This window comes from Schistocerca serialis, chromosome 9, assembly GCF_023864345.2.
Source record: "Schistocerca serialis cubense isolate TAMUIC-IGC-003099 chromosome 9, iqSchSeri2.2, whole genome shotgun sequence".
NCBI lineage: Eukaryota > Metazoa > Arthropoda > Insecta > Orthoptera > Acrididae > Schistocerca > Schistocerca serialis.
Window position 1 is genome coordinate 259,998,580 of NC_064646.1, and position 13,110 is coordinate 260,011,689.

General features: G+C 40.3%; 1 protein-coding gene across 3 annotated transcripts in view; it reads right to left on the reverse strand.

The window, feature by feature from the left end:
- The window catches only part of LOC126418929 (coiled-coil domain-containing protein 6), a 61,356-nt gene extending 48,532 nt beyond the window's left edge, over window positions 1-12,824 (reverse strand). Inside the window, exons 1-6 of one of the 3 annotated variants that reach the window (XM_050085957.1) lie at window positions 12,707-12,824; window positions 12,337-12,581; window positions 12,038-12,187; window positions 6,839-7,071; window positions 2,740-2,897; window positions 1,497-1,632 (exon numbers count right to left, since the gene is read on the reverse strand). In XM_050085957.1, the coding sequence (XP_049941914.1) occupies window positions 1,497-1,632; window positions 2,740-2,897; window positions 6,839-7,071; window positions 12,038-12,187; window positions 12,337-12,552 (893 nt within the window). In that variant the 5' untranslated portion in view covers window positions 12,553-12,581; window positions 12,707-12,824. Of the gene's footprint in view, window positions 1-1,496; window positions 1,633-2,739; window positions 2,898-6,838; window positions 7,072-12,037; window positions 12,188-12,336; window positions 12,582-12,669 lie in introns of all 3 variants that reach the window. The other 2 variants (XM_050085955.1, XM_050085956.1) reach the window with 2 other exon arrangements.
- Between the last annotated feature and the right edge of the window lie 286 nt (window positions 12,825-13,110).

Consider the following 13,110-nt stretch of genomic DNA (forward strand, 5'->3'; position numbering starts at 1 on the left):
CTCTGCCACTGCCTCTCCATTCCTGATGGTGTGTTAGTGTTGGCTACTGACGAGTCAGCACCCAGGGTTGTGATCCCATCCGTACTGGGGTGGGACATCACACACTTTCTCCACTTGGACCACTGGAGTGTTTCTCGTACAAAATACTTGGCCCGCCGACGCCTGTTCTGGCTTAGTGTGAGCATTGTGATAGCCTTCTCACAGTGCGCCACCAATCAAACATCATCATGGGCCTCTCTTCCCCATGAACCCCCCCCCCCTTCCCAGTGTCCCTGAGAGTGTATTCATGATGGTTTTGCAGCTCTGTCCTTTAATTACTTTTGGCCCTCTGCCCCTGTGGCCACCTTGACCATCTGTGCCGGCCCCTGCAGTGAAATCCACATCTCCTCCGGTTCCTGCGCACTCTTCACTCTGGATGCCATCACCATCGGGTGCCGAGTAGCTAGTGGCGGGCTGCCTCCTTGTCTGCAGACCCTGACACTGCCATGCCATCTCTGCTGCCTCCATCACTTAGTGCCTACCCAGATGTGCACATGCATACAGCACCATCACCATCTGTGCTCCCCTAAGGCCTCTCGCAGGGGAGTGGGTGCTGCACATGTCCATGCCCATGCCATTTCAGATCGTATTCTCCTGTCCCAGCACCATAGCTGCTACAGCTGTCATTGCCTACCAATGAAGACATGAACATCTCCACAGGAGTGTTGCAACCCTATAATGCAAGGTCACAAAAATCAAACAGCGCACAGTACAAGTGCCTCCATGGTCAGGCTAGAGAAGTCATCTTGCAACCTGGACAGATGGTACAGCAAGTGATGTACCGTATGCAGTGACCCAACATAAGCCCGGCACGCTGTGCCTTCGGTCTATCTTATGTTTACTTACTTATAAGTAAGTATGCTCACGTATGAGACTGTATATTGGTATATTCTATTGTTATGAAACTTTGTATCATTCTATACTTCATCCAGTGTTATTGTGAACCCCTTCATGTGGAAGCAGAAGAAAACTTGGTTGGTGTTACTTCTGATACTGCATCTATAGAACATTACAAGATGTATGCTGAAGTTTTATGGATACCTTCGTACTGAGTGAAAAACACACCCATGTCACTATGAATTGGAGTCACATGCATATTTTTTTTTTTTATTTCACTGTGCTGCTAAACATTTCAGTGCAGTAACTACCTAGTCCCCAATTTAACTGCTAAAGAACAAGAGTTCATGTCCAAGTTAGTGTACAAATAATAAGTATTCCTTATCTTGTGGAAGAAGTCAGAAAACACAGAACTGAACCACCAACTAGCACTGCGTCAGAAATACTTCAAAAGTGTATATGCTGTATACCAAAGCAAATCCTGGAAATTCAGGAGGTTCATTCTGAACAACTGTTTCTCACACAGGAATAATATCTAATCTCACAGAAACAGAAGGAAAGACTATGAACATTACAAAAACTATGAATTATAGAAAAACTGGAAATAGAATTTGCTATACCTGCTCTCCGATTCTGAAAGATGCCGACATAACGCTTCTCTCCTCTCCACTTCCAACTGCAGCTTCCGCTGTAGTCTTAGGTTCTCCTCACGGATGCTCTTTTCTTCATTTACATAACGCTGCATTTTTTCGGTGTCTGTGTAAAAAATTTAACACTATAAAGACAAAAAATTAAAGTGTTTGGAATCATTGCCAATATTAATATCAATGGACAACTGACAGACATAAACTAATGATTAAAAAACTACCAGACTGACGACTTATGGAAGACATGAAGCAAGAAATTCAGTGACTCACGGAAATGGTATGTTCTATCAATGAAGACATGAACATCTCCATCATCATGAACATCGTTTTTGTAACTTCCAAACTGATCTATTTTGAAAGGTTGTTCTCCAGGGGAACAATTGTCTTACTGGAGAATGTAATTTCAGATGATTATTATGATGATGATGATGACAGCCAATGAGCAGCAGCTACTAATGTGCACATAACTTACAGTTTTCCAAGATGCCTCGTGCAACAACCATTTAACACAACGTAACTCCCACTGACAAGCACAGTTTTTTGTGTATGTGAAAATGGAACATTGTTAAATGTATATTTATCAGTCTGTTTTCCTCTGAGTAAAAAAGAATCCATTTCAATCACTCCACAATAAGATCACAATATACACAAGCCAAACAAAATTTTAACTACACCAGTAGCTCAACAATGAAAACGGTAGGCAAAGTAATATTACAATTGCTACTCAACATGCTACTCCTGTATCAATTACTCAAGAAGTTCACTTAAACTGCTTAAAAACCTATCAAAGAAGGAGTATGGAAAAGAAGATCAATTGCCGCATGGGCTGGATCCCAGACATCACAACATGAGGGTTCAGGAGGCACTGACCCACTACTGAAAACTTTAATGTGTGGGAAAGGCTGCAAAGGATGGTCTTTTCTAGAAGCGAAATACAATGCACACACTTTTTTTGACACTCAAGTGACATAAGGTAGTACTTGTCAAGAGAATATTCTAGGGCAGCAGCATAGTTGGGGCTTCCACTATCTGCTCCCTATATCCACGTATCCCCCATTTTATCATGTATATACTTTGAACTTCATCAGGATGCTTTCTAGCCCCTCACTGCTCCAACTACACAGCTTATGTCTCCCACAGCTCTTCACTGCTTTATCAAAACTCCATGTAGCCACATACATAAATATTATAAATAAATTAAGCATAGTGTACTCACTCTCCTGCTGTGCTATGGCCAGCTGATTCCGCAGTCTTGCCACTTCACTACGTAGAGTTTGTATATGGGTGCTCAGATTTGCAGCTGGATCACCGTTGCTTATTTCTCGAGGTGATGCAGGATCTGATACTGGCTGGTCCAGTTTTATCTGCAACATCCTGCACAGCAAACACTTACAAATACACATTTCTTGAAACAGTTTCAAAACCTCAATATTCACATTCATTTTCTGGAAATTAATGAAGCACACAATTTAACAATTATCCTCCACTTTGAGAACAATGACACTTCCTCACTAACCCTTACACTGTATGTCAACTAATATGGAAAGGATAAAGTGCTAATCACCATAAAGATGACACGATGTGCAGACAGGCACAACAAAAGGACTGTTACCCATCAACCTTTGGCCCAACCCTTCATCAGAAAAGGGGGCGCACGCACATGCACACACAGCCGCTATTTACGTGCACTCAGGCCAGACAAACTTAAGGGGATGACACTGTGGTTCAGGTTGGAGAAGAAAAAAAAAAAAAAATCTGATTTTCGGTCTTCTTCATATTTTGATAAATTAAGGTTTTATTTAAGTACTCTGAAAAGGATTTTGCTGAAAAAAAAAATTTTTTTCGAGCATTTAAAGAGCATTTTGCTACCACATGTGTTTATATGCCACACCCACTTTTCTGCATATGTTTCAGATCTTTATATCCCCTACACTGAACATTAGGGATTTTTTTTTAGTCCAGTGTGTGTTGGCTATCCTTGGAAAGCAACGGTCGCTATCCTTTTGTTTCTGCTGTTTGTAAACAACACGCTTTCAAACACACAGTTAGTTTTGTTCAAGTGTGATTGCGAGTAGTTATTATACTTACGTTTGCAGTGCTAGGTTACGTGTGTTTTGTTGTGTTTATTGAATGTGACAAAACGTAAAGGCACTTTCAAGAAACAACAATTTAGAGGAAACAAGTTTAGAAAGCTTTCTGTACACGAGGTTATGTAGCCTGGCAATGATGTTTCTAGCTGTAATTCTTCAACAAGTGCATCATCAAAGAAGCTCCCAGCATTTCAAGAGCGTTACAACAAATTTACTGTAAGTGACAAGTGGTGCAGTAACATTATTAAAAATCTGAGAATATTATCAGATGTAATTTCTAAATTGTACAATGTAGACAGTGTGGTGAGTCACAGAGTGTGAAAATTTGTGAGAGTGCCAGTGAGAGAAAAGGCCTGCCAATTGCATTGGGTTTAATTTGCACGAAATGCACAGCTGCGATTTCACTTACGAGTTCTTCAAAACCAAATGCAAGTGGCCCTTATGAAATCAATACTAGATTAGTTTATGCGTTACGATCCATTGGCAAGGGCATGGATGCAGGGAGAACATTTTGTTCAGTGATGAATTTACATCAACCACCACATAAATTTGGAAACCTGACTGCAATATTAGACAAAGCTGTATTTGAGGTCAGTGAGGAAAGCGTGAAACTGGGTGCTAGGGAAACAGTGAAGAAAATGATGAGCGTTCAGATACTGCAGTTGCACTTTATGGAAGTTGGCAGAAAAGAGGACATACTTCTCTGAATGGAGTAGTGACTGCCACGAGTGTAGACACCGGTAAAGTGTTAGATGTGGAGATAACGTCTAAATATTGCAAATGTTGTAAAGTCAATGAACATAAAGAACACAACTGTGTGGCTAATTTTCGAGGAACAAGTGTTGATACGGAAGTTCATGGAGTACAACAAATATTTCATCACTCCGTAGAAACAGAGGCGTATGGTACACCAAATATTTGGGTGATGATGGCAGTATGGCATACAACAATGTTGTTAACTCTAAGCCATATGGAGATGCCATTATTAGCAAAATAGAAATGTGTAGGTCATGTTCACAAACATTTGGGAACAAGGCTGAGAAAATTAACTGCCGATATGAGAGGAACAAAAATTAGAAAATGGAAAATTGTTGACTGGACAGGGTCAGTTAACTAAAACTGAAACATAAAACTTGCAGGTATACTATAGGCAGGCAATTAGGAGAAATAAAGAAAATCTGGAGGCAATGAAGAGACATGTTTGGGCCATATTCCTCCATAAGTCCTGAACTGATGATAAGCAATGTTATGGATTGTGTCCATCAGGAGAAAATTCGTGGTGCAAATACAATAGAGCTCAGGCAACTGGAGAATCTTATTCTCACCAGCATTCTCTTCCAGCTGCTGTTATTACAGCAATTAAACCTAATTTCAGGGATTTGGCTCACCCTGACCGTCTAAGGAAATGTCTGCATGGGCAGACACAGAACCCAAATGAATCTTATAATTTGGAACTGCCTTCCTAAAACTGTATTTGTAGGCATGCATACAATGAAACTAGGAGTTCATGATGCTGTTATTACATTCAATGGTGGTAATATTGGAAAGTGTGGGGTACTGAAAAAGCTAGGAATTAATCCTGGTGAAAATATGATCACTGGGTTACAACACTGCGATAAAATGAGGATAGACGATGCAGACAGGTCTGCATCTAATATGGCCAAGAAAGCAAGACAATCATCCAGGAAGGTGAACAAGAAGCTGGAAGACCTGCTAGAGGCCAAAGAAGGGCCATCATATGCAGCAGAACAGTTTTAATTAACTGTAAGTAACAAATTTCAAAAGTTTTTTTCTTTAAAGTCAATTTCTCGCAAACTAAAATTTTCAGTACATTTGCCACATTATATAAGAAACTATCATAGATAAATGAATGAAATTTTCAGTAACTCCGCATAACAAAAAGCCACCTCTGGTACTACATTCACTAATATTTCCCCATTAGGAAGTTCACAAAAATATATTTTCTGCAGAAAAAGCTTAATATTTTTTGTTAATAAATTTAAAAAAAGTATTTCTTAAAAACTATTAAGTGGATGAAGTAGATTTTAGTACAGTTGACTATTAGCATCATGTAACATACAGTAAAAATATTAAGGTCCTGCGTCCAATAATTTTTTCAGAAATGGATCAAATACTTGCCTAAATTAACATGGGTTAGATGGGCAGGGTGTGGTCCCCTTAAATGAAACCAGCGGGAACAACAATCCTACTTTCGAAGGAAAGGTATACAAACAAATCCGCCATTTTCACCCATATGGCAACCTCCAATGCCAACCTGTTTATGGGTCGACTAGGAGAAACCTTCTTAAGCCACCTAAACCCTGATCTGGTTCACATTTATTATTGACATCTTCATGATCTGGACTCAGAACTGGGGGGGGGGGGGGGGGGGGGATATCCTATCCCCTTTCCTTCATAACCTTAACACCTTCTCTCCCACCTACTTCAAGTGGGCCTTCACAGCCCAGTGTGCCACCTTCCTAGACATTGACTACCTTCTCTGCAAGGGCTCCATCCACACCCTGGCCCTGTTAAACCCAGCAACAACCAACAGCACCTACATTTAGGACAGCTGCCATCCCTTCCACATCAAAAAATCCCAGGCACACCACATAGCCACTCAGGAATGGCATACCTGCGGTGCCTGCAGCTCCCTTGCCCAGCATGCTGAAGGTCTCACAAATGCCTTCATATACAGACACTATCCGCCAGACCTAGTCCACAAACAGATTTCCTGTGCCGTAGCTCCACCCCTGGGACAGAAAAGTATCAAAGTCAGGCTATTTCGAATCATTACTTTACTTCAGATTGTACCTGCTTGCACTGAGAAAGACTGCCCTATGGTGTGGCATACATTTTTGTGGACAAAGTGCATTTCTGCGAGTGCCACATTTGCTTTTATACAAGCACAACACATGGGTAATGGAATTAGCACTGTGACAAAGAAACGGTGCTGACTTCCCCTCAATGGCCCTAACCCCCTCAAGAAGTCCTAATGCGGGGGGCAACACGCATCCATTTCTGTTCTCCGACAGCCACCAAGTGATCGGTCAACTTATGACGGCCAAATAGTATTTCAGTAACTATTTTATGTTTGGAAGTCTGCTTTCCCTATTTTAAATTATTTCACTATATATGTTACTCAATGTATCGACATCTCTGGATGGCAGAAAAGTAAGGAATAGTCAACGATACTTATTAGCACAAATTAGCATGTTCGCTAACCTCTTTTCAGCTTCAAGCTTGTCCATTCGCTTCCACAGTTTATTAACCAGTGCCTCTTGTTCTTGCTCCAAGGTATTCTCTAATTCAACCTTTTCTCGTCTTAGCTGTTCCAAGTTGCTTTGTTTTGCAAGAGTTTCTGCTTCCAATTTTTCAATTTTTCTCATAAGCTTATTAACCAAACATTCCTGCTCTTGCTCCAGAGTCTGTTCCAGTCGACATTTCTCTTGCCGTAACTGAAAAAGAATAGAAATAAATTCCACTTGTAATTTCATGTCTTCTACTACCATCCTTTGTTTTCCCTATTCAATCATTTGAACAAACCAATACATGCACAGTGTGACCTCTTCAGAGCTCAGCAAACATTCAGTAATTTACTTGTCAGTATTTCCTATAACACCACATAAATCAATTTAGCTCTTAATTTTAGTTATCAATTTACAAGTCTTTTCTCCAAATTGCAAATCACAAAAATAAAGTTTACAAACTATTCCCTCACAATCAACTTAATAATATCAACAACAAGGTGGATTCACAGTTAGTCCAATAATTAATTCCCTCCATTTTTGAATGTTCTGACCCCCTTCTATCTTGGCTGTTGAATGGAATACACTCCGACATTCTGAATACAGTAGGGAAAGAATGCAGAGAGTGAAAGGTTCTTTACCAGTTGTACAGAAACCAGACTGCAGCTATAAGTGTCAAAGGACACAAAACAGAGGCAGTACTTCAAAAGAGTGTAATACAAGATTGTAGCCTCTCCCAGATGTTATTCAATCTGTACACTGAGCAAGCAGTAAAGGAAGGAAAGAAGTTTGGACAGGGAAATAAAGGTCAGGCAGAATAAAAAACTATGAGGTTTGCCAATGATATTATAATTAGATAATGTCCAAGAATTATTACCTATCAAAGGTGCAGGCAACTAGTGATATACATCAAAAAAGCGATTTTGGTGGCACGAATTATGGATACTGTTTATAGTGTTCAATCAAGCAATGACAAAAGATGAATTACTACGTTACAATTAATTACAAATGAGAGTAGTAACTTTACTCACTTTACATGTCAGCCGCATCATCTTCATACGCTATTCCCCATGTCGTATAACCTTACAGCAGCAATCCTTTTTCCCCATAACCCAGGAACACTCTTTGCTTGTCAATCAGAAATACTGAGTAACAGGGGGGTCAATTTCTCCATGAAACCTCAAATTGTGGAAATGTAAATATTGCAAGAGGTAGAGTCCGTCCATATCTCCTGGATGTCCATCTCCTCTTATATACAATTTGACAGGTTTGGATCATCCGACAACATAAATTCAACAGACTGATTCATGATTTCATGTTGAAATCACTGCTTTTAAGGTGTTCATGACATCAAGTCACCTGTTACCACTTTTGTGCCTACTAATATACAAACATCAAAAAAAGTTTTGCATCAGATCGGCTCCAAGAGTACCGGAACCTGTACAGAAAATTGGAATCGAGATCAACATAAACATCATTTCTGCCCTTTTTATTGCTCATGAAAACCACACATTGAGTGTTGTACCACCATACAGCGAGACTTCAGAGATGGTGGTCCAGATTGCTGTACACACAGGTACCTCTAATACCTAGAAGCAAATCCTCTTGTACTGATGCATGCCTCTATTCATTGTGGCATACTATCCACACGTTCATCAAGGTACTGTTTGTCCACATTGTCCCACTCCCTTCAATGGTGATTCGGCATAGAACTCTCAGAGTGGTTGGTGGGTCACATCATCCATAAACAGCCCTTTTCAATCTATCCCAGGCATGTTCAATAGGGTTCATGTCTGGAGAACATGCTGGCCACTCTAGTCGAGCGATGTCATTATCCTGAAGGAAATCATTCACAAGATGTGCACAATGGGGCGCGAATTGCCATCCATGAAAACTAATGCCTCGCCAATATGGTTGCACTATTGGTCGGAGGATGGCATTCACATACCGTACAGCCGTTATGGCACCTTCCATGACCACCAGCGGCGTACGCGGACCCACATAATGCCACCCCAAAACAGCAAGGAAACTCCACCTTGCTGCACTCGCTGGACAGTGTGTATAAAGCGTTCAGCTGACTGGGCTGCATCCAAACATGACTCCGATGATTGTCCGATTGAAGGCACATGCAACACTCATCGGCGAAGAGAATGTGATGCCAATCCTCAGCGGTTCATTCAGCATGTTGTTGGGCCCATCTGTACCGTGCTGCATGGTTTCATGGTTGCAAAGATGGACTTCGCCATGGACATCAGGAGTGAAGCTGCATATCATGCAGCCTACTGCACACATTTTGAGTCTTAACACGACGTCCTGTGGCTTGATGGAAAACCTTATTCCACTTTGTGTCATTTCTGTCAGGATTCCTTCGAGCCATAATCCGTAGGTAGTGGTCATCCACTGGAGTAGTAGCCATTGGGCGGAGTGAGTGAGAAATGTCATTGACAGTTCCTGTCTCTCTGTATCTCCTCCATGTCTGAACATCACTTTGGTTTGCTCAGAGACACCTGGGCACTTCCCTTGTTGACAGCCCTTCCTGACAAAGTAACAATGCAGATGCAATCGAACCACGGTATTGGCCATCTAAGCATGGTTGAACGACAGACAACATGAGCCGTATACCTCCGTCCTGGTGGAATGACTAGAACTGATCGGCTGTTGGACCCCCTCTGTCTAATAGGCACTGCTCATGCATGTTTACACCTTTGGGCGGCTTTAGTGATGCCTCTGAACTGTCAAAGGGACTATGTCGGAGATACAATATTCACAGTCAATGGTTATCTTCAAGAGTTCTGGGAGCCAGGGTGATGCAAGACTTTATGATATGTATTAAGTGCTTGATCAGAGAGACTAGAGCTTTCTTCCCCCTTGACGGAAAGCACTTGCAGGACTATCTCTCAATGGCACCAAATACCAAAATATGTTCAACTTCATTTTTCCAATGGCCGTCCTCTCTGTTTTGTCCTCCGATTGGAACAATCTCATTCATACTATGACCAACAGACTTCTTGGCAGAGGCCACAGCAGTCTCACACGGTGTTCATGGACAATCATGCTTCAGAAGCTGTTGCCTGTAGCATACAGTACAAGAAATTAAAATGATGTTCTTCTCAATGGATAACTTTGAATTGTTAAACAATGTGTTCTTTCTTGTTGATGTTCTCTTGTAACACTGTGCACACTACAACGGCGAAGGCAAATAAGCTTCTGCACCTTTCTTACAAAGTTACACATAGCTGACTTCATGACATTCTATACACTTCTTGCTATCCTCATTTGGAAGCAATTTGGGTCCCAACAAAATTTCGAACAACTTCCCACACTACATAACCAAGGAATTAGATTTCATTATGAGACTATCGGCACTTGAAACTGCAACACATTCACTTATTGCTATACAAAAACAAACTAATAAGCTGTGCTCCCCTGCCAATGTACTAATCATTCACCACAATTCATGCACAAGAGTCATGTGGATGACACTGAGTTGCACAATTGATACACATTACTAGGGACCTGCACATTCGGCAGGCAATAATTCCTAGAAATTACTCATAGTTGTGCCAGACACTGCAAAGGGCTTGGAGGATCACAGGAACGGAGTGATGCCTTGAAAAGAGGTTATATGATTTGGTGGTTTATAATGAGAACAATTTCAAGTGGTTATTACACTTCCAGGTAGCGCAATTACTCAGTTTTGTGCAGTTCATAGTACAACTATGGCAAATGAAATAATATAAACTACTTGTCAGCAAATTAGTCGCATGTCAAAATGAAATCATATAAAACATGTCTCTAAAACAGCTTCTAATTGTTTCGTGTATTTCATGAAGATATAAAAATGAAAATTACACATTATCCATATCCTGAGGAAATATAAGATACCAAAACAGATAACAAAGCTGATATCAAAACATTTCTGAGACACTAGCTTTTATTGCCATACAGAAGAGGGTAGAATTTTACTTATGGCAGCAGGAGATGCAGCAGCGGCACAGTGCGGCGACTTTGGCAATGACTGGCCATTAAGTGAATAATTAATGCTATCCTTGTTCTGTGATTGCCAGGTTCTTGTATGTACCCTTCTCAGCTCAGTAAATTAATCATCATCATAAAGCAACATTTTATAACAAAATGTTTGCGTTAATATGAACGGCATTCAATTCTCAGCATTCAAAAGTCATTGCCCACATCAACGCACCACACCGCCACTGCTGCAAATAAAATTTAAAACAGAATAGTACTGCAGAGCAAGATCAATCAAATCAATTAAAATAGTTTTACAATTTAGAGATGAGCAAAAAGAAGGTTCACGAAAAAATATATATCAAAAACTACGTAAACGCATGTTTGTACTTAGTAATATTATGACTTGGGCTGTGTATATGTTTCAAAACACACAAATTCATATTGACTGTGTCAGGCATTAAAATATATTCAGCTGGTGAGGAGGAAAATGACACTTATAGGCAACAGTTCTACATATCAAGAGAGCTAGAAACCTGAAATGAGAATTACAATATTCGAAATGTGAAAATTTCAAGAAGTTGCTGAACCAGCAGCTTATGCAGAACTGTGCGTACCCTACAACATAACATGGACGTGAAAGGGAACTACCATAGTGCTACTGTAATTACAAGTTGTACTTAGGAACAGATGTTCTCTTTTTTTGTGAACAACTAATACTTATGTACACAACATTGGATTTCTCGTATCTCCAATAACGCACTTTACCACAAGAAGGGAATTTTAAAAGAAACAAAAATATTTTTAGTGTCCCCGTCACAAAAATATTTTTAGTGTCCCCGTCATGATGCACATTTGCACAAATAAACAAAGCCAGGACGTGGAGCGTAAGCTATGTCTGCTAACACAGTTAATTAGGCCTACCCCAATAAAAGTTAAAAATTTATGATAAAATGCTTACCTGGAAATCCATTCCATTTTATGAAGTGAAAACGTACGACAAAACATTTGGTCTGCACTGATTATAACCAAACCCTGCAATACCCTGTGCAATATCTTGACAGAAGACAAACTTAAAACAGTTCGTTGCGTACGTACTTATGAAGTTGGTTGACGTACACAAATATTCTCACAAAATTATTGTTGCTTTTTTGATAACTGCTAGATACAGGCAGCTACCATTCAGCACGAAACACGTTTATAACCTCACCTGGTTGAGCTTTCTTGACAGGTCATTCGTAAGACACTCTTCTTCTTGTTCATAATGATGCGCCAAAGTCTCTTTCTCCTTCTTCAGGGCCTGAATCTTTTTCAAAAGCGTGTTACTAATAAATTCTTCCTCTTGTTCTGCTTTAGCTTGCTGTGAACATGGATGCACGCCAGAGGTGTTACGACGTAATATTATCGCTAATAACCATTTTACGCCAATAATATGTATTTTCAGTAATGTGCTGCGTTCATAGTACTAGCGCAGACTATCAAACACTAATTCAAAAACGCCAAACTTACGATTATCACAGATGCTTGCCGCAGTCCTCTGTTCTCTTCTTGCAACGCCTTCACTCTTAATTTATAGGTCTCCAATTCCACTTTAAGCACTCTGTTCTGCTGCTGCAACGACTCTATTCTTTTTTGTAACTGTTCCCGTGTTACGGGGGACGGTGGCATCATTATTGGACCTCCATCGATGGAACTTGAGTCACTCTCACTGGCACTATCCGCCATGTTTGCTTAATCTCAACGTGGGCCTGGATCTTAAAGCACATAAAAATGAATATAGTACAATAACACCGCAAAAATACACATATACGGAACAACTTCATTTGTTTGGACATTACTCACATAACTTACATGGCCCAGGGTCCGGTGTTTTTCTTACCTTCAGCTCTATCTTCTAATACCTTGTCGGCTTTTAAACAAACTACAACCTTCGCGTTATTCAAGTTTTTACGTGTTTTTATTCGGGGAGAATAAACGCTATCTGGCAATGACTATAGAAACTACGAGTACTGCTGCAAAGAACTTCACAAGAGCTACATCCAGTTCCAGTGGCAGTAGCGTTGTGGTGACGACTATAGGGGAATAATTAAACGTTGCCCCTCCCAAAATATTTAAGGCAAAACAATCGCGAGACATTTTATGAAATGAAATTACTGTACTCGCCACGCTACTACTCAGTAAGACATTGGAAACAACGATAACTTGAGAGTACACAGATGTCAATTTAAGTCTTAGTTGTGCGTAATTGTTGAGTCAAATTATATTGAAAATCATGCATAAATA